We start from the raw sequence: 27,251 nt of genomic DNA on the forward strand, positions 1-27,251 counted from the left end.
TTTGCTCTACATAAAGATGGCCTAGGCTATAAGAAGATTGCCAACACCCTGAAACTGAGCTGCAGCACAGTGGCCAAGACCATACAGCGGTTTAACAAGACAGGAGGTCAACCTGTCAGTGCTCTGACCATACGCTGCACACTGCAACAAATTGGTCTGCATGGCTGTCGTCACAGAAGGAAGCCTCTTCTAAAGATTATGCACAAGAAAGCCTGCAAACAGTTTGATGAAGACAAGCAGACTAAGGACATGGATCACTGGAACCATGCACTGCGGTCTGATGAGACCAAGATGAACTTATTTGGTTCACATGTTCAAGTGTGTGGCGGCAACCAGGTGAGGATTACAAAGACAAGTGTGTCTTGCCTACAGTGAAGCATGGTGGTGGTAGTGTCATGGTTTGGGGCTGTATGAGTGCTGCCGGCTGTGGGAAGCTACAGTTCATTGAGGAAACTAGGAATGCCAACATGTATTGTGACATACTGAAGCAGAGCATGATCCCCTCTTTTTGGAAACTGGGCCGCAGGGCAGTATTTCAACATGATAATGACCCCAAACACACCTCCAAGATGACCACTGCCTCGCTAAAGAAACTGAGGGTAAAGGTGCTGGACTGGCCAAGCATGTCTCCAGACCTAAACCCTATTGAGCATCTGTGGGGCATCCTCAAACGGAAGGTGGAGGAACACAAGGTCTCTAACATCCACCAGTTCTGTGATGTCATCATGGAGGAGTGGAAGAGGATTCCAGTGGCCACCTGTGAAGCCCAAGAGAGTTAAAGCAGTGCTGGAAAATAATGGTGGCTACACAAAATATTGACACTTTGGGCACAATTTGGCCATTGTCACTTAGGGGTGTACTCACTTTTGTTGCCAGCGGTTTAGACATTAATAGCTGTGTGATGAGTTATTTTGAGGGCACACCAAATTTACACTGTTATAGATACAAGCTGTACACTGACTACTTTACATTGGATCAAAGTGTCAGATCTTCAGTGTTTCCCATGAAAAGATATAATAAAATATTTACAAAAATGCGAGGGGTGTACACACTTTTGAGAGATACTGCATAATGGGGACCGGCAGAGATCCGTCCGCAACCCCGGGAAATGTGCCAAGGTTCGTCTGGATGTCCACCGGTCCCCTTCACGATCCCTAGCACTAGTGTGAAACGTGCCTTACAGTGCTCATGAAACATAAAAGCTGTGCTGTGATTGGAGTGATATTAGTGTGCCCAGTTTTCTCATTTGAAGACATGTTGCACTCATTGTATTTATGTTTTCACGTACATTGTAATAAAGAAATAAAGCTGTCATGCTCGAGGTCCTCATAAGCCTGCAGAGAACAGGTCCCGGCCGCAATGAATAATTTCTGCATTTTGGCCTCAGTAGAAAAGTGGGGATTTTTTTTGCTGCCTGTCAAGCAGCATAACCGTGATATATTTATGACGTGAGCCTAAATATTCCTCTGGTCTTTGCTTCTAGACTTTCACAGACAGCGATACACAGACACGGCTGCAAAATCTGAACCTACAGGTAACTAAAAAACAGCTGCACATCATGTTTTTTAGGAACTCTCCGTGACTGAATACATTGGGAATGTCTTTCTATTATGAAAACCAATGTAATGCAGTAATAAAGAATGAATACAAGTTGAAAAATATGCAGAAAGGGGGGCAGCTGATGGAGGATGTACTCCAAGTACTGATTCAGGGTAGAGAGGGGCACTGGCAGCAGAAGTTTATTACAAACTTTTAATGATAATGGGAATTCATATTAGGGATCCTGTAAAAAAATGCACATCAGTTAATGCACAGTATTCTTAAAAAACGGATCCTGTTGAACATTTGTCATCTGTTTGAGCCACTGGACCACAAATGACTGTGCACATGGAGATTTGTATGTTCTTGGGGGAAAAAAAGGTTTCCTTTTGGAGACGGACAACTTGGTGTAGGGAGTCTTATAGGTCAGGCAATGCTCAGTACAGAGATTATTTCTGTCCTCCTGGATAACCGCTCATTTACATTCCCTTCTTTCCAGGAAGCATTGCTTGGTCTATAAGACTTCCTTTGCCAGCTTAGCAGCCTCCACAATGAGAAACTCAGCTCCCCCAGATCCAACAACCAATACCCTGTTCTGCACTGACGAGGGGCAAAACCCCAAAATAGCAGCCTGTGGAAGGACCTCATTTTTTTCTTATGGAAAGATTTTTCAGCGCTGGGGTCCTAGGTTCAAATCCAACCATGGACAACATCTGCATGGAGTTTGTATGGTTTCCCTGTGTTTGCATGGGTTTCCTCCGGGTACTCCGGTTTCCTCCTGTCTAACTTTATTTTTTAATAATGATTTTGAGCCCCATTGGGGACAGCTTAATGCTAATGTCTGTAAAGTGCTTTTGAATATGTCAGCGCTATATCAGTGCATAAAATAAATACATTCTGATTTTTGGCTTCTATTTTGGCTTGGCTTTTGGCCCAAGTCATGCTCCAATGTCTGTTAACGGGTCAGACATTGAGGTATAGGATAGTCATCCAATAGGTGGCAGTAGAGAGTCAGTTTTTTTTTATAAGAGCTAATTTAGATCCACCCAGATGAAAGAAAGATTATCTCCCCAGGTCCCCCCACAGTGTATCAGGCCTCATCCACACACTAGCAGACAGAGATGGGAAGGGTATCATTCTTATCTCCATCACTAATGGAAAAAAAACAAAAAACTTTAGGGTGGTTTCACACAAAGGTCCAGATTTACTAATGTATCCGCTCCAAAAATATGTCCAAAAAGTTGCAACTTGACGCAATTTGGTGCATCTAGGGCTAAGAACAGCTCAGACAAGGAGGCAGCCCCCATAATCATGTTCAGGAAATAGAATTAATAAAATCAGAGCATAAAAAAGTTTAGAAAAAAAAAATGAATACTTGCCGTTATCTGGTTTTTACTGGCAGAAAAAATAAATCGGTGACAATGTGTTTCTGAAATAACCTACATTTTGTGTATTTTAGGCACAATCCAATGAAAGCTATCTTGAAAATAGACCTCCATCTGCTATTAACCTTGTTCTAAGATTAAGGTAAGAAATGCTGTTTCCACCAGGTGCTATACATTCTGAAACTTGTTCACATAGGGTGTTCCAAGGCACCGGTAATTTTCTGTTGTTTTCTTGTCTGATAATCCTCTAATTTATGTGTGCGTGCATCTGTCTATTTTGCATAAAAATGGAAAAAGTTATAAGAAGGAACATAGAAGCTTTTATGTACTGATGGCATCAAAGGGAACCTGTAAGTTTTTCTCCACTGTGCTGCCATTAGTGTTCCTGTAGATTGGCTCTTTTCTTTTTAAAATGTGTCCTTGTGTGCTGCATCAGGAACATGGTTTAGTAAAAGGAGATGTTTAATGCACTGCCTGTAAATTTGCTTTCTGGAGTCGAGGAGGTGAAGCTGCTGCTCGACTGAGAAGTCAAGGTGGCCATGCCCTAAACCTACCCATTTGGCTTGATTGATGTGTCTGAGGACAGGTTATGTCATCTCAAGCTTCAAAACTACGCAAGTGCCATTGTATTCTAGTTCCTTTGCGTTCACCATATTCCAACTTCATTGGTATACTGCATATGTGCTAGAAGCCAACATCCTGTCAGAAGTGGATTTCACATCAGCTTGAGATGATGAACTCTGTCTTAAACGACGCCAGTCAAGACATATCGGGCAGGTTTTCCCCGTGGCCCCTTTGACTCTTCTACTTAGCAGCTCCACCTCTTCCACTCCAGCAACGTAATTTGCAGACTGTACTTGCTGCAAATAAACAGCTTATTTTGTAAAATCCTGTGCCTAACATTACCTACAATCACACCTTTTAGAAGCAAAAGTGCTAATGTAACTTCTACTGGTGGTGGTGTAGTGCCAAAAAATCCAGACAGGCGCCCTTTATAAAGAAGATGTTGGTTTGCCAATTTAGTAATGAGTAAAGCTTGGGCTCCGCCATGGGCATTGGCCATGAGTGGCGTTAAAATTGCAAGGTTTCCGTGTGAGGACTTTTTGTGATACCACAAGTTGGCTTTTAGCATTCAGGTACGACCACATGGTCAGGTTTCCTGATGCAGTTTTGGAAACCAAAACCAGGAGTGGATTCCAAAAAGAGGAAATGTCTTATATGTCTATCATATTTTCTCTCATTTTGTGGCCATACCCTTAAAGTCACAGTTCAACTTATAGTAATGGTACAGTTTTACAGCAACTGTCTTGCAAGTCAGATGTCTACTTGACATTTTGCATCATTAGTAGAGGTTCCTAGGTTTCCATACCTATAATGAGATCTGTTACACATGTACTATACATGCAGACACACATTATGTGTCAGATGAGGCATGTTGTCATGTATGGGAACTGATCCGTACTGCGTACCAAACAAAGCAACCCTAAAGAGCTGTCCTGTGTCACAAAATTCATTGGTTGTCTGCTATATTACATTTAGGATTGTGATTCCAGACATTTCTTCTTGATGGATGCCGTCTGTGTATTTTTGAGGACAAATCTGTTTACAACCATGATAGTCTCAGACTTGTTTAATTTGATCGGCTGCTCATTTATAGTAGTGTCAGTCTAGCCCTGTGAATCAGTCTTTGATGGATATGAAACTGTCTTTTTTAAGACAAGTTTGTTTATAATACATAACAAATTATAAAGAATCTGAAGAGTCATAGAGTTTGATCTGCTAAGTATTTGCCATTGGCGTGCTCCAACAATACTGGTTGTCCTCTGCTGTCAGTGCACCTTATTGACCTCTTTTCTGCCTACAGGTATCTGCACCTTTCAAATAAATTCTAATTCTAGAATAGTGTCCCTATACTTTCAGTAATTTAACATTTCAGTGAATTTTGGTTGTAAAAGTTAGAGATGGAATGTGATTAAACTGGTCTATATTTTTCTCAATTTGTGTGTCAAAGTTTTTTCTCTTAAACCACATTTTAGGTACATTTTTTCTTCTTTTGTGCTAATTTTACAATGTACTTTTTTGTTTGCATTCACTGCGCAAAAATCAGCATTTTGAAGTGTTTTCTTAATTCAGGAAGACACATTTCATGGGAATGTGGAAAAGGTAGTAGCCATTGCTCAACCCCCTAGCATTTAGAAGTCATCACCTGGAAAACGTGCCTCCAAGCACCGTAATACATGGTGTTGACGGAAATCAACAACCATTCATCTTTGAAATGCACAAGTGCAATGGTTCTCTCAGTGCCAATGCCACTATTTGAAGTGACTCTATGCCCTGGATGATAGATGAGGTTAGAATACGTCATAATTAAAGGGGTTGTCCAAAGGAACCAGTGAAGAACTATAACGAAGGCTCATGTAGGATACATAGACTCAAAACCTCTAAATTATATGGGGCCTGTAGATAAAGATGGGGCCCTGTTAGTCCAATCCTTTTTTTAATGAGTGGTGTGATCATGGAAAATCCTCCTCACCCCCAGAAGCGGTGGAGAAGGGGAGCCAGCTCGAAGGTTACATTGCCAGTATGAAGGGATAGATTAAATTATCTCCAAATTCTCAGTTATGATATTGAAGTATGTTAACATGAACCTACGCCAAGAAGGGGTTGCGTTTTAATCTTCGCTATGGAATCTTATACCCTCTGTTCATCCTTAGTTTTCGAAAAAAAAATTTTTTTTCCATATACTGTAAGTCCCTCTAAGGGTAACACACATTACTTTATAGATAATAGTAGATTTTATAGTAGACTAGAATAGTAGGCTTGGAGATTGTAGGTCCTCGTTGGCTTCGCCTTCCCTGTACCAGTTAATAACTTCATGCTTATTGCACTTGTTTAGTTTTATATTATGTATGTCTTCCCCCTTTTTAGAGGAGTAGCGCCATGAAATTAATGGCACTTAATGGGTATCCCTAAGAATGTCGGATGGGTGCGTTTCTCATGTCAGGACCCACTCCTATCATCAGAACGGGCTGCCCCCAAAGTGAAGGAGAGCACACTGCACGCCCACCCTCCATTCACCACTATGGGAGTTCTGAAAATAGCCAAGTGCTGACTCGACTATTTCTGGCCATCCCATAGCAGTGAATGAAGAGGTGGCTGTGCGGGCACAGTGTGGTTTGCATTTACTGCTTTGGATCATCTGCAAATAGCCAAGCGCACTTGCTCAGCTATTTTCAGATCTCCCATAGCAATGAACGGAGAGCATGCCTTGCTCTCTTCTGTTCCGGGGACTTATTCTGGAGATAGGAGCAGGTCCCAGATGTGGAACCCACACCTATCTGAGGATACCCCTTTAAAATAAATAATATTGTTTCATCTCCAGTTAACTAGTTGTTACTCTTCTCTCTTCTTCCTGGACCCGCTTCGATATGCAGGAAATACCCTACCAGTCATTCGCTAGCTGAGGCTGGTTACCGTTGCAGCCAGTAATTGGCTAAGTGGGCATCCCCTGCCATTTCCTGTGTATTGAATACAGACCAGTAAGCAAAGACCAGTTTGGATCTGGTAGGTGTTGGCACGACACTGTGATTCAGTGTGCTAATTAATACTTCTTTTATTTTTTAACACCATTCTGCTTCTTATCTAAGAAAAATGTATCTCACCAGACATCAACTTTTAGTCAGGAGATTCAACTCCAACATTTTATTAAGAATATAAATATACGTGAAGCCATTGTCATTTCTAAACACAATGGAATCTAATTGTCACTATTTGTTCTTGTCTTATAAGCCACAGTAATAGGAAGATACATGTTTTTTTTAACCTTATTGAATATCTTGGTGTGACGAGGATTAATACTCTCCGATGACTTATTGTCAAGATTAATTGCTGTCATACATGAAAGTGGCTGCAGGCTTGCTGAATACTTCATTATGTTTTTTTCTTCTTTGTGGGATCACAGTAAGAGATTTTTAATGAGTTTCTTTCACACTCCAGCGGTCCGTCTCTGGCAGGAATAAAGTATGGCTGTTTTACAAGATGCATGTTTAGAACATTTTTCACTGGGAGATTTGATCAGCAACGGTGAAGAAATGACATACTCCTTTTAAAAGAACATTGTGACTGTCTAATAGGAGCTGAGTTTTAGAGCAATGTCCTCATCAATGCAACCACAAAGGTGGACTGCGGGGACATATTGGGATTGTTATGGAGTGTGGAGGGCACTTCATCTCAGTTCACTGGTTATAGGCAGTAGACCTCTATGCATATTATCAGCTGTGACTTTTCGATGATCTTGAGAAGTGCAGTCAAACGTAAGTTCCTGCTTAATGTGCTATGGTAGCAGAATACACAACTTATAAAAGCCCTTCCTTATATGAACACTAAACAGGGGTGCACCTAGTCTTTCTGCTGCCTGAGGCGAAAATTTTAACTGCACCCCCAATTCTAAATTCTTAACCTAACCCCTTCCATCCAGCCCCACTGTTAGACTTTATTCATCTTCTCTAGTTGGACCATACCACCACGATGATTTCTTTCAGCCATCTCTTGTCTCTGCAGAGTTTGACAAACAAAAAATACCCCCTTATAATATGTGCCAGTATAAAAAAAATACCCCCTTATAATATGTGCCAGTACAAGAAATTTCCCTTTCTGTGTGCCAGTCCAAAAATGCCTCCTAATAATTTGTGCCAGTACAAAAAACACCCCCTTTTTATGCCCCCATTAGAACTAATATCCTCATAGTGCCTCCCCCCTTTGTTATGTGTGCCAGTACAAAAAAATGCCCCCTTACAATACAAAAGGCCCTTTTTTAGTGCCGCTAGTAGAACCAATGCTCCCCCCAGTTATAAAAATGCACGCCATAGTGATCCCACTGCATGTTCTCAAATAAAAATAATAAAATCAAATACTTACCTCCCGTGCCCCGCCGCAGCATTCAACTGTTTTGCGATCCTCAGAATACAGAAAGATAAGCGCTTCCAAAATGGAAGCGCTCATTGCCTACGACCCTGCTGAAGCCCCCACTTGTCCCGAGATGGCACCACCTGAGGCAATTGCCTCGCCTCGTTGGCGGCGGGTCCCTGACACTAAACCTAGAAAATGCACAAAAAAATCCCAGTACTTCCTCCCATAAACTGTTCAATATATTTGAACAGTTTATGTTACTGCTGTCCTGTGCGCTCAGGCGTCAGCTTCCCATGAGTGAATTAGGGCTTGTATTCATTGTACCACTGTCTTCAGCAATGCTGGGTTTAATCTTCTCCTGCTTGGTGAGCTGCTTATATCCAATTGCTAATCAGCTGCCCCTATATAGCTGTGCTGCTGATCTCACTGTCTTGCCTGTTAAACTGATGCCTGTTGGTCTCTACAGATCTTGCTAGGTCTCTCTAGCTAGCTAAAGCCTTTAAAAGAGCTATTATCTGTTTGTCTGTCTGATTCCTGACCTGTGCTTGTTCACTGTACTGATCCTGTGCCAACTGCCGTTAACTTTGGATTGTTTCACGAATTTGCATGAACTCTGCCAGCTCTGATCTCTGCTTGTTTCCTGACTACGTGTTTGCCTGTTCCCTTGGTCAACAGCCAACCACCCCGGAACTATTCCAAGAGCTAATGGCCTGGTGGCTCCCCTGCAGTGAAGTCCAGATCTCTCCAGGATAACGCCCTTAGGTCTAGCCCAAATTCAGACTGGTTGGTTGGCACAGTGGTTCCACAACCATTGCCTGTCACAGTCTTACCAGTCTGGTAAACCCCACCTCTTGTCTTACCCTGTCCCCTCCGCTATCTGACAGTCAAAAATGGAGGAAATCAGCAGCCAGTTTCTACAAGATCTTGTGGACTACAAGTCTATCTCCTCATCTGTTATCATCTGTGCAGTATGTAGGTTTACTGTTCTGTCTTCATCCAGGAATTCTGACAAAGTAGCACAATAAAAGTGGTCATGTTATTTTCTCGGAGCAACACAGTCCCTCCACTGCAATAGCTGATAATGTTTGGCTGATTGCCATGGATTTGGCTTCAGATGGTCATCAGCACCTGCTGGAGGGAATATGTAGTATATATGGCGGCCATTCTATGTAATACATATATGGCATGATTCCATCAAAGAAAGAGCTACTGTTTGTGGGTCTTCATTCTGGCTCATAGAGGGTGTCCCTAATCGGGCACATGGATGGCGGTTACCTTTGTGCAGCCACCTGGCTGCATTTACCTCTACTTATTTAAATGGAAGGTTTTCTAGTTGTGGGTCAATACGTTGCACTTCTTGAGGTTCCCACTCTTTGTGTAGGCTTCATATTGTAGTATCTACACCCCCCTATCAAGTCTATTCTGACTGCTGAATGTAAGAACCAGACAAACACCCTTCTGCTCAATGCCAGGCTATATTATGTATTCAGTGTCCTGACTCAGAGATTGGCTTACACGTCTGGACCTGAAAATCTATTAGACAAATTAGGAAATGAGTGACAGACAGTGTAGCCGAGAATTGAAAGACCTTTCGCTTTATTAGAATTTTAATATGTACCGCGGCTAGGAGTTCACCTTTAGAAATCTAGAAACAAAAGTAAAGTTTTGTCCTTGCTCACATTTCAGCTGACACCAGGATGTAGAGAAGTGATTTTAATACAGAACATTGCCCTGCCGATTCTTACTGACACGCTCTGAAAGGCTCTGCTCTTATGTTTGAGATATAGGTGATGGAAAAATAGGCTTTTTATGCTTTCAGTAATATTTTTTGAGAATTCAAATTAACCGCTTAGTGACCAGCTTGTTTTGGGCCTTAATGACCAGGAGATTTTTTTTCATTTTTTCATCAACGCCAGGGGCGTTGCTAGGGTCTAAAAACATCCGTGGCACCAGCCCACTGTGTTGAAATTGCACATTAAAGGCATGCTTAAAGGGGTGTTCTGGTTTACGCAAATAAAGTGCAGTACTGCAGACTGCAGTCATTATATAATACAACATTCGGCAACTATGTTTCATTTCCTCACCACTGTAGAAATCTTTGCTTGGGCCCTTTAATATTGATGGGAGTGGACTCCGGGCAACCCCACAGATCATCCCCCCACCCCCCCCTGTACTTGTTCCGCTGATCCGCTACTTGTTGGCTGCGCGGGCATGAGTTCAGTCACTTCGGTGCGCAATCCCATTCTGCGGCGCGTGATCCCGCGAGAGGTGGTCCGTGACCTCTTGCGGCGGGTCTTGTGGGATCAAGCGCCGCAGGACAGGATTGCGCACCGAAGTGACTGAACTCATGCCCACGAAGCCCGCAAGTAGCGGAACAAGTACAAGGCGGGGTGGGGGGATGATCTGTGGTGGGTTGCCCAGGTCCAATCAATATTAAAGGGCCTTGGAATAGCCAAATAAAAATAAAAAAAATGCTACCAGGCCAGCACAACATTTGGGGCACTGGGCAAAACATCCGGGGCTCAAGCCCCAAATTTTTTGACCTAACGACGCCCCTGCCAAGAGCTATAACGTTTTCATTTTCCATCTATGTAGCTGTATGAGGGCTTGTTTTTTGTGGGACAAGTTGTAGTTTTTAATAGTGCCATTTTGGGCTGCACATAACGTACCGATGAACCTTTATTAACGTCAATACTGCCACTGAGTTTTTACATTATAAATTTTACAGCGTTCATTTTTCGTTATGAATAACACTATAACTTTATACTATGGGTCAGTACAATTACTGCAATACCAAATACATATATATATATATTTTTTTACCTTTTACTTATTTTGCGTAATAAAATATTTTTGCATCGCCGCATCCTAAGAGGCATAAAGTTCTTATTTTTCTTTCTATGGAGCTGTGTCATGGCTTGAATTTTGTGGAACATCTTGTAGTTTTCATTAATATAATTTTGAGGTACACAACACTTTTTGATAGCTTATTATTCCATTTTTTGTGGTGAATAAGCAAAAAGCAGCAATTCTGGCATGTATTTTTGTTGTGTTTTTTTTTTTTTTTCACAGCGCTCACCATACAGGATAAAGTAAATGATAATTACGTAGTGTGGGTCGTTACAGATACAAAGATACCAAATATGCGGAGGAGATGTTATTTTTGTAATTTTTTTAATGTTCTCCGTTATATAGGTATATTTTTTAACTTAAATTCTTTTTATTTAATAATATATTTATATTTACTTTTTTATCCATTTATTAGTCCCACAAAGGGACTATAATAGGCGATCTTTTGATCTCTTCTATAATACTTTGCACTATTCCTGCAATGTATTTTAATGTCAACACTATACTGACATTCACCAGAAGGCTATGCCTCTCTGGTACAAGCTAGAGACAGGCCTGGGGCCTTCACTACTGCACTCCTACGGCACCCCGTGATCTCATTTGCTAGGTGTCAATGGGAGACCGAGGGAGTCCGCTCCCTCTGTAACCAGTTACATGAGACGGGTGCTATTGCCCACGGCATGTAAGGGGCTGAACAGCCCGAATCAGCCCTCCTCCAGATCCAGGCTGTTAGAGCAGAAGCGCAGCTGTTATGTTACAGCTGTTCCCCCGCTCTCCGCTGCACATGCAGAGCTTAGACTGGGCCACTGTAAAAAGACAAAGGCCCAGCCGTAAAGAGGCGTATTAGTGATCATTAAGGCGTTAAAGAAAACCTATCATCCGAATCAACCCTAGTAAACCAGGCATACTGACTAGTAGGGTTGATCCTGCTGTTTAAAAATGATCCCTGTCTTGTGAAAGTCAGTTGTGGCATTCCAGAAAAAGAAGACTTTTATTTTTTATGGCAATGAGAGCTTCAGTGCCCTTAACCCCATGATGTACCTTCGATCCTCAGGTTTCCGGTGCTGGCTACACCCTTCGGTGCACTTAAGTCTTTATTTGTATAAGGATGTCTTTTTTTTTTTCCTCAAGAATGACACAACCTATTTTTACAAGGCAGGTATCATGTTAATTAGCAGGATCAACCCTACCAAGCAGAATGTCTGGTTTAACAGAGTTGATCCTGCTGATGGGTGTTCTTTAAGGTTTTGAGCGTAGTAGACCATGTTATTCTATGCAGAGGCATGCTGTAAAAATGTATACCATGTGGTATACTTTTTTTCACAATGGGAGGCTATTGGTGGTTATGGTACATTGTGGAATACTCTAGTTGTATACAGTATAGTGTGAACAGAGCCTTCTTTTAATGTACAGTACAGACCAAAACTTTGGACACACCTTCTCATTCAAAGAGTTTTCTTTATTTTAATGACTATGAAGGCATCAAAACTATGAATTAACACATGTGGAATTATATACATAACAAACAAGTGTGAAACAACTGAAAATATGTCATATTCTAGGTTCTTCAAAGTAGCCATCTTTTGCTTTGATTACTGCCTTGCACACTCTTGGCATTCTCTTGATGAGCTTCAAGAGGTAGTCCCCTGAAATGGTCTTCCAACAGTCTTGAAGGAGTTCTCAGAGATGCTTAGCACTTGTTGGCCCTTTTGCCTTCACTCTGCGGTCCAGCTCACCCCAAACCATCTCGATTGGGTTCAGGTCCGGTGACTGTGGAGGCCAGGTCATCTGGCGCAGCACCCCATCACTCTCCTTCATGGTCAAATAGCCCTTACTTTCAAAGTTTTCCCAATTTTTTGGCTGACTGACTGACCTTAATTTCTTAAAGTAATGATGGCCACTCGTTTTTCTTTACTTAGCTTCTTTTTTCTTGCCATAATACAAATTCTAACAGTCTATTCAGTAGGACTATCAGCTGTGTATCCACCTGACTTCTCCTCAACGCAACTGATGGTCCCAACCCCATTTATAAGGCAAGCAATCCCACTTATTAAACCTGACAGGGCACACCTGTGAAGGGAAAACCATTTCAGGGGACTACCTCTTGAAGCTCATCAAGAGAATGCCAAGAGTGTGCAAAGCAGTAATCAAAGCAAAAGGTGGCTACTTTGAAGAACCTAGAATATGACATATTTTCAGTTGTTTCACACTTGTTTGTTATGTATATAACTCCACATGTGTTAATTCATAGTTTTGATGCCTTCAGTGTGAATCTACAATTTTCATAGTCATGAAAATAAAGAAAACTCTTTGAATGAGAAGGTGTGTCCAAACTTTTGGTCTGTACTGTATGTTCATATTCATTCAATGTATCCATTTTTCCCAGACTGATTGAAACATATAATTTGCAAAGTATACAACCATATACCATTCATTTGTATACTTATGTACATTCATTTCTATTGGAAAAAAATGTTATTTCAAATCTTATATATTTTACTATTTATTTATTTTTGTTACTCAATAACGTAAAAAAAACAACAACAAACAGAATCCAAATGTAAACCTGTCAAATGTATGTTAGAATCTCCTGGAGAGATGGCAGGACCACTATAAAAGTAGAGAGAGGGCTACTAGCGGCAGCCTTCAAATGAGCTCCCCCTGGTGGCTGCTACAGGCAGCCAGAATATTACTGTGTAATTCTGTGTCTGTGTGAAGGGCAGCCTTCTGTGTGCACTGTTTATGAATTGACTGTGGATGCCACTGTTTAAGCGGGACACTTTGCTAGTTTTTTTGTTTGTTTTTGTGGGTGTGCTGTACCCTCTGACACAGCTTGTCTACTCCTTGGAAGCAGGCAAGTATGGTATAGATGAAAATATATTGAGAAATAATGCAAAGTGTGAAAGGGGCATTCCCAAAGGTCAAGACATAATAATTTGGACTTTACAGTCCATTTTGTGTGTCTTGTCCCGCGATCCACTCTGTGCCTTATTTGATATACATTAATTGTATTTTTTTTATACCATGACTATCATTTACAAGGCGAGAGCTGCAGATGGCTGAATCATATAAATTGAGAAAATGTCTGGTGATTAAGGAATTAAATAAACAAATGAGTATGGCTTGTAGGCATTTTGCAGAGGCATTCATTTTAATTACATTTCTGTAGTACGTAAAGCAATTAGTTTAGAAAAGGTGGCTGCATACCAGTGCAGAGCATACATATCATTTGCAAATTGCAATATGGAAGAAGATACCAAATGTCTTTTATTAAATAAACCTTTTTTTTTTATCTTTGAAATCAACACAAAACAATTCATTTCAAAGCAAATCTTAATTTTTGATTTATATAGACAACAAATGTAACGTATCCTTTTATATGTATGTTTATTAAGTTTGTTATTTTGCCATCTTGTTTTACTCTGCGCAGGAAGACAGTGACGAAGCTGCTTTTAAAGGATCTGTTATTCTTATGTGTTGAGTACTTAAAGGGGTTTCTCCGGGCTTTTTCTATTGATGACCTATACTCAGGATAGGTCATCAATATCAGATCGGCGGGGGTGCTGTACAGGGAGACAGTGCGCGCTGTTGTTCGCGTCTCCCTTCTTTCTTCCTCTCCGCTGCTGCTGTCCCATAGATGCACAGCAGCGGACAGGGAGATAGAAGAGGGAAGGCACATGCGCACTGCGCGTGCCGTCTCCCCGTACAGCTGATCGGCGGGGACGCCGGGTGTCAGACCCCCGCCGATCTGATATTGATGACCTATCCCGAGGATAGGTCATCGATACTAAAAAGCCCGGACAACCTCTTTAAAGCCTTTTTGTGAATGGGTTATGGGTTGAAATGGCTTATTCCTAACTAATTCATGTTCTCTGCAGTTCTGCTCATTAATACACGAATACCCAGTCCAAGTTTTATGTATTTGTATCATAATCGGATTATGTGGGTGTTCATGTAGTATTAAAGGGAGTCTTTCACCTAAACTGACCATTATAGAACGCTAACACCATGATCTGCATTATAGTCCCCATATGTGAATGCTACTTACCGTATTGCTGTCCGTTGCTTATTTTCGCTAAAAAACACTTTTATTCAATATGTAAATTAGGTTCTGAAGGTGCCCAGGGGCGGTGTTCAAGCGGCCGGTGCCCAGGCCCCTCGTCCCTTTTCATATGAAACCCCTCCCCTTTTACCCCTCTGGCCCTCCCTGGGTTCTTCAGAAATCCAGCGCCAGCGCCGTTCACAAGATTCGCCGCGCCTGCGCACTTCATTCCCCATCATGGGCAGAGGCACAAGAGCGTTTAATGCGCATGTGCCAGCCCGTACATCTAGCCGGCCTCGTGCCTCTGCCCATAATGGGGAATGAAGTGCGCCGGTGCAGCGAATCTTGTGAATGGCGCTGGATTTCTGAAGAACCTAGGGAGGGCCAGAGGGGTGAAGGGGGAGGGGTTTCATATGAAAAGGGACGAGGGGCCTGGGCGCCGGCCGCTTGAACGCCGCCCCTGGGCACCTTCAGAACTTAATTAACATATTGAATAAAAGTGTTCTTTAGCGAAAATAAGAAATGGACAGCAATGTAAAATTCTCCTAAATAGTAAGCTTGTCTAGGATACCTTTGTATCGGTGGATATCTCCATGAAAGAATATGATGATGCAGCTGCAGGATTCATGATCATGGCAGTGGTTTTGTGAGAGGACTGGCTTGTTTCAAACTGCAGTGGTACAGTACTGTGGTATCGATGGTTTGTAGTATCCTGAGGATAGGTCTTCAATATAAACTCCTGAGTAGCCCCTTTAAGGCTAGGCTAACTTTTGTGTCAGAGGCTCTGTTATCGCAAACTTCATTCATATTTTTTCTAGTAAAATAACAGACACTACGAGGAAACTCGATGGACTGCATTATACGTTAGTATGGTCCAGGAGATGCTATTGGTGTCCTTTATGTGAATGAGGCATCACAGCTTGAATTCTGCTTTTCTGCTGCTGCAACGGAACAGAAAAAAGTAATTCATGAAACGGGAACCTCAGAAGTTCTTCATAGTCATGTAATATAATAAGCAGGCCAGGTTTTAGACAAAATGTGACCCTGGCCAAATCTTGTAATAATGTACTAGCAACACAGTTACATTCTGTCGATCCCGGCCCTCCCCACAGATTTACACCCCATAAAGCTCCTCACACGGTTCTTCACCCTCATGGCCCTAGAATACACCACATGCCCCCTCCCCTCACAGCAATGAGTTCCCCTCACTCACGGCATCTGAGAGTGTTACAAACCAGAAGTGAGGGATTCCTCTTCAGACGCGCTTTTCCCCAGAGGAGATCGGGGAAACCACTCTGTTCTATAAATAAGCCACAGCCTGTACTAGGCTTCCAGGCTCATTGTTAGTATATCCCGGTTCAGGCCACTAGATGGCAGCACTGAACTGTGATATAGTGATTTCTATACAGACTAATCGAGCAATGTGTGGTCCACTTGGGGGACTTAACAAAAAGTAAAAAAAATTAAAAAAAAGTTTTGAAAATATAAATTAAACTTAAAAATTAAAATAACCCCCCATAAAAAAATTGCTTTATGGGCAATTGCCACATGTGAAAACGCCCATACTAATAAAATATTTTAAGAAGTTATAGTGAATGGCGTAACAGAATTTTTTTTAAAAAAAAAGGCTGATTCGCGTTTTTTTCATCACTTTATCTCCTAAGAAAATTTAATAAAAAGTGATCAAGTCATACACACCCTAAAATGGTATTGTCAAAAACGACAGATCAGCTCGTGAAAAAGGTTGATGTGGGTTAATACGGGTATTATTTGATCATATTTTACGTTTTGCTCCATTTTTTCCCTCAATAAAATCAAACTTTTCACTGTTGGGGACATCCTGTGTACTTAAGTTTTATTTAGCCTCTATTTTTACAATGTTTCTGTGGGGATTCAAACTCACAACCATCTACATTAAAGGCAAGAATCTTAACCACTGGGCTATAGAGCTCAATGCTAAGTCACTTCTAAAAAACCTCATAGAGGTTTCACTTTCATTAAAAACCTCGTAGAAGTTTCTCTTGTGTAATACAAGAGAAACTTCTATGAGGTTTTTCAGCAATGACTTAACACTGAGCTCTATAGCCCAGTGGTTAAGGTACTTGTCATGCTTGGGAATACCCCTTTCACCTTCATAACACTGACTCCATATATGGACACATCCATATATGGAGTCAGAGCAGGGACCCCTAAGCTGGGAAATTCCCCCACTCTGGAGTCCCGAATGTGCAACAATCTGCGATCTGCCAGACTGTCTTTTGGGCTGTGTATCTAATCTTATCCTGTGTGCTACTGTCTGCTGAGCTGTGTATCTAATCCATCATGTGTGATACTGTCTTTTGGGCTGTGTATCTAATCCTATCATGTGTGATACTGTCTGCTGAGCTGTGTATCTAATCCTATCATGTGTGATACTGTCTGCTGAGCTGTGCATGTTGTTGTGTATCCCTAGCCTAAAGCTGACCTACAGCAGTGAAGAAAAATGGTTGGGTTGTTATGGAAACCTGGAGTAAAACTGTGTGTATGTGGAGACTAAGGGCCTGCAAGCTTCTATTGTCTGATAAGGGACATGTGACCATGTGGGTGGCAATTGGGATATGAAGAGAAAGACTTACAGGTTGTATTGGCTAATGCAGGTATTTTTTGGGGAATATCTCAAGAACAGTACATCCTAGAGAGCTGAGACCTGGTCTAAAACCCTCTCGGACACCCGATGTACCTGTATGCCTAATTTGGTGAAGATCGGTCCAGTCGTAAAGAACAGACAGACAGACAGACGTCCAGATAGACAGAAACTCATTTTTATAATATCTCTTATATATATAAAAATTAGTTTCTGTCTGTTTGTCTGTTCTGTTTGTCTGAGCTCTCTAGGACGTACCGTTCCTGAGATATTCCCAAAAAATTACCCACATTAGCCAATACAAGCCTGCAAGTCTTTCTCTTCAAATCCCAACTGCCATAAACACAGTTTTACTCCAGGTTTCCATAACAACCCAGCCATTTTTCTTTACTGCTTAAATGGGCAGGCACAGTGGAGGTCACTGTTATTAAATGGGCGGGCACTGTGGAGGTCACTGTTATTAAATGGGCGGGCAGTGTGGAGGTCACTTATTAAAGAGGCGGGCGCTATAAAGGTCCCTGTTAAAGGGGCGGGCACTGTGAAAGTCACTGTTAAAGGGGCGGTCACTGCCAAAGTCACTGTTAAAGGGGCGGTTTCTGTTAAGGGGCAGTCACTGTGAAAGTCACTGTTAAAGGGGCAGTCATTGTGAAAGTCACTGTTAAAGAGGCAGTCACTGTTAAAGGGGCGGTCACTGTGAAAGTCACTGTTAAAGGGGCGGTCACTGTGAAAGTCACTTTTAAAGCGGCGGTCACTGTGAAAGTCACTGTTAAAGGGGCGGTTTCTGTTAAGGGGCAGTCACTGTGAAAGTCACTGTTAAAGAGGCGGTCACTGTGAAAGTCACTGTTAAAGAGGCAGTCACTGTTAAAGGGGCGGTCACTGTGAAAGTCACTGTTAAAGGGGCGGTCACTGTGAAAGTCACTTTTAAAGCGGCGGTCACTGTGAAAGTCACTGTTAAAGGGGCAGTCACTGTGAAAGTCACTGTTAAAGGGGCAGTCACTGTGAAAGTCACTGTTAAAGAGGCGGTTACTGTGAAAGTCACTGTTAAAGGGACGGTCACTGTGAAAGTCACTTTTAAAGGGGCAGGCACTGTAGAGGTCTCTGTTAAAGAGGCATATATATAGAGATAATCCACGGCACACCAATATCTTTTTACTTTGCAAATTTATTGTAGGTACACATTGGTATTTCACAAGATTTGTCAATATATGACTAGTCGCGCCATAACTGTGATATAAGCAAAAATCACATATATATATTTTTGTAGGCCTTGCTATGTCCCAACGTTTCGGTCCTGTCAAAGACCTTTCTCAAGGGATCTGAAAAGGAGTATAAACAAAGGTTTTATTTGGCGTCTCAATATGGCGACCATAGTGCACTATTGACCCATATGAAAACATAAAGAAATAGGAAGAATTTATATATATGTATATATGCATGCATGTATGTATACATGTATGCACATGTGTATGCAAATACACACTTACATACACACACACCCATGCACGTACAACCGCATGCAAACATATAGATCTCAGATTAATGACTTTGGTAAAGAGAGAGTAGAAGGTAGGTAAAGTAGGAGGGAGATTGGGGATATATGACTGGTCGAGTAGATGCTGTTTCTAATGAAGAGAGGACATGATAAACGAAATAAGGCTAGAGCATGAACCCTTACTCATCAGTAAGATATCAGTCAAAATTAGGAATCAATCAAAAAGGTGGGTAAAATTTAGTATGGTAAGCTTGAAAAACATAATGTCTATAGATAAATGGAGTAGCAGTTAGGATATGAGTATATAATATCTCGATCTGCAGCAGTACATGAACTTACCATGGCCGGTTGGTAAAACTGCATGGTGTAGGCGCTGCGTATGTGTACCTCTGGTGGCGTTTTAAGACGAGCGGCCGGAAGTCATGTGTCTGCTTTGACCTGTGTCCGGGTTCAGCGGGTCACATGATCGCCGGTGACGTCATGTGAGCAGCGCGGCCGCAGGACACAGTGGGGCATGCGCACTAAGTGCTGGGACGATAAGTAGAGGTCTAACATTGTACTGGATATGTGTGCTATATTACGTCTGAAGTGGTGAATAATGGTAATAATCGACTGAGGATCAGTCAGCTGATTGATTCACAAGAAGGGGGAGGGGTTGTATGAGAAATATTAAAGATATTTGAAATAGAGAGTGTTTGTGGTTCTATGCTGCTGCTTGAATAAGGGAGAATGGAGTCAGTTATAGTAGTTGAAGAGAGGTCACATACATATATAAAAAGGAATAATTTGAAGTACAATACAGCATTTCCTATGATTCTCAGCATACTCAGATATAAAGAATAAAGAAAAAAGATAAGGAATAAAGAACAAAAAAGACAAAAGAACAAAACGAAAGGCGAAAAAAACATTATATAGTTCTTAGGTTTTATGAATGAATATCTAAGCATATAGGTATCTATGCGTACTAAAATCTTATACTATATTCTAATCTATGATGAGGAGGGGGGGTTTGTTGGGGGTGGGAAGGGGAAGGGGTGGAAGGGAGGAAAAGGTGGGAGGGGAGGCGGGTGGGGGGGAAGGGGAAGAGGGTAGGATGGAATGTGGAAAAGAGGGGGGAAAAGGAGGGGGATGGGGGGGGGGAAGGTAGTTTTCTCACCAACTTGTATATTGACTATGTTTATAATCCAACTAGGGAGCCTGAAATAAGGGAGAGGTACATACGTATTAATATCAGAAGTAACATTATAGTACCATATCAGTCCACAATACTCAAAAAGTATAAATATTTAGAGATCACAATAAAAGTTGCATTCCCGATTAAGGCCTCTCGGGGATAAGGTGTCCAGTCGGTGTATCCAAAAGCTTTCTCTTTCTTTCAATGTTTTAATCCTGTTGCCACCTCTCCGTGGGGTATTAACTTGTTCCAAGACCTGGTAGCGTAAGGATGAAATCTGGTGGTGGTGTTCCTTAAAGTGTGCTGGGATTGGTAACAATAATTGTTCAGTCCTAACGGTGGATTTGTGTTTGGAAATACGGTTCCTTATTTGTTGCGTGGTTTCACCCACATAACAAAGTCCACACGGGCATTTAATTAGATAGACAACGAATGAGGAATCACAGGTATAGTAGCCTTTGATAGGGAATCTTTTGCCCGTGTGTGGATGTGTAATAAAGTTACCCTTAATCACACTCGAGCACTGTGCGCAATGTAGGCACGGGAAGGTGCCATATTTCGGATTTTGTAAAAAACGTTGCTTAGGTATTTTTTCTAAAGGTCCAATATCTGCACGGATGAGGTGGTCCCTAATATTTTGTGATCTTTTATAACAGGTGATAGGAGGAGACTGGAATTCTGGAATCTCGGGGTATGCTTGTGACAGTATAGACCATTGTTTTCTGATTGTTTGTTGGATTTTTGGAGCCAGGGGGTGATATGTGAGAATGCATGGTATCCGTGGTGGGGGAATGGTGGTTTGTGGAGTAGTTTGTTTGCATATTGACGATTTGTTGGTGATCAATTGGTCAGGGTAGCCCCTTTGTCTGAATTTGGATTTCATATCCGCTTGTCTTTGTTGTAATGTTAATGGATCTGTTACTATTCTTTCTAACCTTGTGAGTTGAGATTTAGGGAGTGACGCTTTGGTGGCTCTAGAGTGGTTACTGGTATAATGTAGTAAGCTGTTCCTGTCCGTTGGTTTATTGTAAAGGTCAAATTGGATGTGACCTGATGGATCTTTGAGAACTAGGGTGTCTAAAAAACTAATTCTCTCAGTATTGGTTATGACTGTAAACCCGAGTTCAGGGTAGATGTTATCAAGGTAATGATGAAAATGTAAAGCACTTGATATAGGACCTTTCCACAAACAGAAAATGTCGTCGATAAATCGGAGCCATGTTTTCGCGTGCTGTTGGAAAAGATGAAGTGTGTAGACAAACTGTTCCTCAAAGTGGATCATGAAGGCGTTTGCATATCTGTTAAAGAGGCAGGCACTGTGGAAGTCACTGTTAAAGGGGCGGGCACTGTGAAGGTCACTGTTAAAGGGGCGGGCACTGTGGAGGTCATTGTTAAAGGGGCAGGCACTGTTAAAGGGGCAGGCGCTGTGAAGGTCATTGTTGAAGGGGCGGCCACTGTGGAGGTCAATGTTGAAGGGGCGGCCACTGTGGAGGTCAATGTTGAAGGGGTGGGTACTGTAGAGGTCACTGTTATGGGGAAACTGTCGATATCTTTTTACGACACATGGAAACATAAAATGAAATAGATGAAATATACCTGTGGGAAGCCGGGTCCTTCTGCTAGTAAGACATAACTGCCAGCAGTTAGCAAGAAAGTCAACTGGGTATCAACCGTTGAAGGTGTATCCCTGCACAGATTGACACAGGCAGGTTCTCATTAAAGTCCAGCCTTGTTCTAGCAGGGACGATACCCTCTCACCTACAACATCTCACCTACTGTATGTAGTGAAAGCCAGAGTCCATGCATGTCTACTGGTAGGCCGGTCCTGCAGCACTCAAGTCCCGTACAGCCGTTGTTAATATCTGCCTAGGAACTTGTAGAAACCATTGCACAATTTTTGCTAATGTGCTCAATAGACGTTAGACCATAACAGTGGATGAGTTATGAACCTGGCCTACATGTAGATCATATGGACGTGTGAAGTGTATATTTCTGTATCCCAGTGGTGTCCTTGTTCCTTTGCACTTATTGCAGACTCTGCATAGAGTGTTAATCCAACTAAAGTGCATTTCAATCCATAGTGGTCTAGAAACAGTTTTTGGTGCTCAGTTACACTACGCCAGGGCTGGCCAACCTGCGGCTCTCCAGCTGTTGCAAAACTACAACTCCCAGCATGCCCAGTGTGCCTACATCTATTAGCCTACAGCAGGGAATGGTGGGAGTTGTAGTTTGACAACAGCTGGAGAGCCGCAGGTTGGCCACCCCTGCACTATGCTATACATTGGTGAACACTGTTACATTTATTGCTGGCTTTTATAAGTGTATCCAGGTATTGGCAGATTTTTTTTACTTGTTTCATACAAATGGCTTAAAAGGAATGTGTCATCAGAAAATAGTTTTTATTATGTTTAATATATTTTTAAAGAATTTGTGATGCTGTTATTTTTAATTTTCCATGTCAATATCTATATTTAAACAGAAATGATCAAATCTTGCAGTTTTCGCACCGGCCACTAAGCCTAATAACAGGCGCTACTTTTTGGTCTGTACAGATCACTTCACTGTAGTTATCTTCTTATCTGTCATTCTTATCCTGCCTGTAATGATATCACTTCTGTGTACAGATAAGACAGGACCCACCATTCACACTGGGTGATTGTCAAAGCTTATCCATTCTTTCTTTGTACAATGACCTCTGCGCAGATCACATAACAGAGGCCATTGTACAGGCTATCGTGGTTTTAACTGTCAGACATTTCCTTTAAGGACAGGGCTATTTTTGCAACTGAGATAGAGCAGAACTCTCAAAATCATGAGTAGACTTTAAATCCAATGATATTGGCAGCCGGTGAAGCCACCTCCTGAGCGGGATGACCGATAGAGGATTCAGATCATCCTGCCTGTAGGCACAACATCTCTTTAACAATGTTACCCATATAGCTGTCACCTTACACATACAGTATTTATCTCATCACACACTCCTCAGATTCACTTCAGAGATGCATGAAGCAGGAGATTGGAGTCCTACTTAAATACTCGGAAATCACCCCAAAAGCTTCCAATAAAAGTATTACCTATTAATTTCAATATTGAGAGCAGTCTTACTCCGTACTTTCTTCTGAAGGAAAATGCATGGATTGCACGTAGCCTGTATACTGAATTTTGCTCCAAGGAAATCAATAAAGCCTTCTTTTCTGCTAGAATTAGACAGTTGGAGTCATGGATTTAGCTGCACCTGTAGGCACTTTGGCTCATTACCTCATCTTTACACTACAGGTCATGAAGATCCTCTTGGCCTCAGCCCAGGTTGGGTCTGAAAAGTTGGCTTTGAGTTAAGTTTTTCAAGAATAAATGTTATTTTTGAGCTTAAGTCCATACTTCTGCTTGTAGGTGACAGTGTATCATATGTTATTAAAATTGTGTAGCAAAATATATGAATATATGATCCTGATTGAGGTTCTGGTTTTATTATAAGTAGCTGTTATGTGGCCCAACTGAGAGAGGGCATTATTACATTTCTGACATGGAAAATAATGTGTTGATTAATTTCATAATATTTCTTTGCATGAAGCTCTATTATTCTGATACAGTTCCGGCATATATTGTATTAAATACAAAATATGTATGCAGGAAACTCTTAAGCTCCCTCTAGTGGTGGCTTCAGAACTCTATCCTTAAAAATAATCTCGTTATCTCGTCTCTTTTAGTTGTTTTGTTCCTCTGATATTTTTACTAGAAATTTGTGGATCAACTGCAAACTGGATGTTACCATTTCACTTGTCAAAAGGGTCTGTCAGAATGTATGTATTCATACATTTTTTGTTAGGATCATAACAGAAGAACATAACTCAGAGTTCGAAGCTGCTCTAAAATTGTTATTTCACGGGGAATACAATTATTTACTACAATAGAAATGTCCGTAGAGGTCACTGGTAATCCTTAACTGTAGCTCAATGCAGAGCACCAGCTTCCTCCATTCATTTATGATTAAATTAATCACACAAAATATTTGATCTAAAAATTAAGACAGAGTTTTTACTTTACATTTTTTATTTTACAATTTATCTAGCAAAACATGTAACTAATATAATATTAACAGGGGTTGTCCATCTGTTGAAATGTTAAAACCTGCAAAAAAAACTGTGGGATACTTACCTTACTGTTCCCCCACTACTTACTATCAGTGACCTGCATCAGCCATGATCAGCTGAACAGGCCTTGCCAGCAGGGGCGTTGCTAGGATCTCAAAAGATGGCCCAGTTCTCTAAGTCCCCCCCCCCCTCCTCCCGCACAGTGCATTTTACTGCACTTTATATACAGCAGCACATACCTGTCATATCTAGGGCCTCCAGGTGACGTCTCCTCTGATGTAGATCTTCTCTGTCATCATCTTCTCCATTCGGTCCGTACAACTTCTCTTAGCCGCCTCGTCTCTGCAGAGTGTGACACACAGACATCTTAGCTTCATCACTTTTCTATCATCTCCCAACCTGGAGTCCCCACAGTGTTATCCTGCTGCTCGCTGTGCCCCCAATACCCCCAAATACTACCCTGAAGAAATATTACTGCCTCCATAGTAATAGTGCTCCTCATAGTCCCACCAATAGTAATTTCCTTCTAGAATGCCCTTATTAGTAATACTGTCGCCTACAGTGCCCCCAACAGTGATAATGCTCCCAAAGAGTGCCCCCATTAGTAGAAGAGCCCTCCAGTATTAATAATACCCTCACAGAGCCCCCAGTAGAAATAAGGCCCTCTATTGTTCCCCCAGTGGTAATAAAGCTCTCTACAGACCCCTCAGTAGTAATAAGGCCCCCATAGTTCTCTTAGTAGAAATAAAGCGGATCTATAAGTCCCTCCTATAGAGACCCCAGTAGTAATAAGAAGGCCTAATGTTCCCTGGATTTGCAGTGCCCCCTGTAGTTATATTCCTCCATCCAATATACTTTCCCATGTAAATAACATCCCTCTCTATCTACAGCTTCTTTCAAAATACATTCCCATGTAAATAACATTAACTACTCCTCAACCGCCTTCAACATACAGTCCCAAGTAAATAATATCACCCCCACCCCAGCCAACTCCAACATGCAATTCCATGTAAATATCACCCCCTCAACATTCAGTCCTATGTAAATAACATAATTCCCCCCACCAGCCACCTTCAACATACAGTCCCATGGAAATAACATTGCCCCCTCAACATTCAGTCCCATGTAAATAACATCACTCCCTCCCACAGCCACCATCAACATACAGTCCCATGTAAATAACATCACTGCCTCCCCCAGCCCCCTTTGACATACAGTCCCATGTAAATAACATCAACCCCTCCCACAGCTTCCTCCAGGATACAGTCCCATGTAAATAACATAATCCCCATCAACAGGCAACTTTACCATTCAGTAAATAACATAACCCTGCCCCAGCCCCCTCCAACATTCAGTCCCATGTAAATAACATCACTTGCTCCCACAGCTGCCATCAACATACAGTCCTATGTAAATAACATCACTCCCTTCCCCAGCCCCCTCCAACATACAGCCCCATGTAAATAACATGACCCCCTCCCCAGCCACCAACAACACACAGTTCCATGTAAATAACATCCCTCCCTTCAGCCCTAACATACAGTCCCAGTTAAATAACCACAACTCCCAGCATTGCTCTGCCTCTCCCTTCACTTACCTCTCCTCATGTACAGACCTCACTACAGCTTCTTCCCCCAGGTCTTCTCCTCTTCACTGACGTCCTCTCCTGCACTGGTCACATAATGGTGACATCATCGCAGGTCCTTCTCAACCACTGCCTGTTTTACTGGTCACATGACCTGTGATGTCACCACAGGTCCTTCAGCTCTTCCACTGCATTAGATTCAATTGTATTGCCGTCCTAGCAACCTAGCAACACCCCTGATTACCAGGCATTTCCTATGTTTGGAGAAGAGACCAAAATGTGAATGGTCCAGATTCACTAATATGTTTGCACTTACAATCTGTCTAAAAACTGGCACAAATTGACACAATTTGGAGCAACTGAGTTTCAAACTTGCTTGAAAAGAGGTAGGGTATAGCAGGAAGGGGTGGGCTACATTGGAAAGGGGAGTGTCCTTGTTTTGTGCAAATTCTGGAAAATTGTGTCTCAAAGTAAGCCAACCAATAGTTGTTAAAAAAGTTAGAGAAAAGTGTCTATCCCTACACCAGATTTATCATCCAGCCTTGGCCACTGTGATAAATCGGGTACAGGCCAAGACAGCCGGTCTAATCTTATGTAATCTACAGGATTAGTAAATCTGGGCCAATGATCTTATGTTGATGGTTTATTTCTGTATTGACACAATCACGTAATGTAAAATGAATGAGCCCTCCTATTGCTTCTAATTACCCGAGAACTTTAACCCCTTCAGCCACTGGACGTGCCCATACATCACAGTGGCAGTGGTAAGTTATGGAGTGGGTTGCTGCCGTGAGCCCACTCTATATGTGCCGGGTACTGGCTGAATAATACAGCAGGCACCTGGCCGCAATAATGGGCGACAGCAATCGCGCCAAACCCTATTATTTAACCCGTCAGATGCCGCAATTCCCAGCACCTGCACCCAGCTCCTTCTCCTGCAGGCCTTACGTGCTCCGCTGGGCTCCATCAATGTCAACATCTGGTTTGACATTGCCACAGTCAATCACTGGCTGCAGTCGTTTCTGGCTCCCCTTACGTCATGACAAATGGTCACATGATTTTGGTTACAAGTCATCTCCTATCCACTAGATAGAGGATAACTGTTAGATCAGAGGAGGTACGACTGTTGGGAGCCTCATCATGCGAACAGGAGTCCATTGTCCCCCTTTTGAATGGAGCACACGTTAAACATTTGTAAAACTCTGTGGGACTACTGGGGACACCTGAGTGCTGTACTTTGCCAGTGCTATAGAGATGAATGGAGTGAGATATGTTTAATCAACGTTCCATTTATACTGAGAGATACGGGACTGGCATTGGTAGTTCGACCAATAGAACTAGAAAAAATACAGAGCGCACATATAGGGTTCTATCCAAGGTAGACAGAATTGGATCAGGGTGAAAAACTGCTCACCTACTGATGTTGTGAATAGTCATGACAGCTCGAGCACATCATATACCCATTAGCATGGGAAGGGAGGCTTGCTAGATGGACCCGGTCATCCACATCGGAACACAATCTAAAGGTGGAGAGGATACAGAGCAGAAGTTCAGTAGAAAAA

At 42.0% G+C, this 27,251-nt stretch overlaps 1 protein-coding gene across 2 annotated transcripts in view; it reads left to right on the forward strand.

Annotated features, from left to right (window-relative positions):
- Positions 1-27,251, forward strand: part of STK39 (serine/threonine kinase 39) — a 436,712-nt gene that overhangs the window by 208,546 nt on the left and 200,915 nt on the right. For both annotated transcript variants that reach the window (XM_040440678.1, XM_040440679.1), the window contains exons 13-14: positions 1,484-1,534; positions 2,999-3,066. In XM_040440678.1, the coding sequence (XP_040296612.1) occupies positions 1,484-1,534; positions 2,999-3,066 (119 nt within the window). The remainder of the gene's footprint in view (positions 1-1,483; positions 1,535-2,998; positions 3,067-27,251) is intronic.

This window comes from Bufo bufo, chromosome 7 (assembly GCF_905171765.1).
Source record: "Bufo bufo chromosome 7, aBufBuf1.1, whole genome shotgun sequence".
NCBI lineage: Eukaryota > Metazoa > Chordata > Amphibia > Anura > Bufonidae > Bufo > Bufo bufo.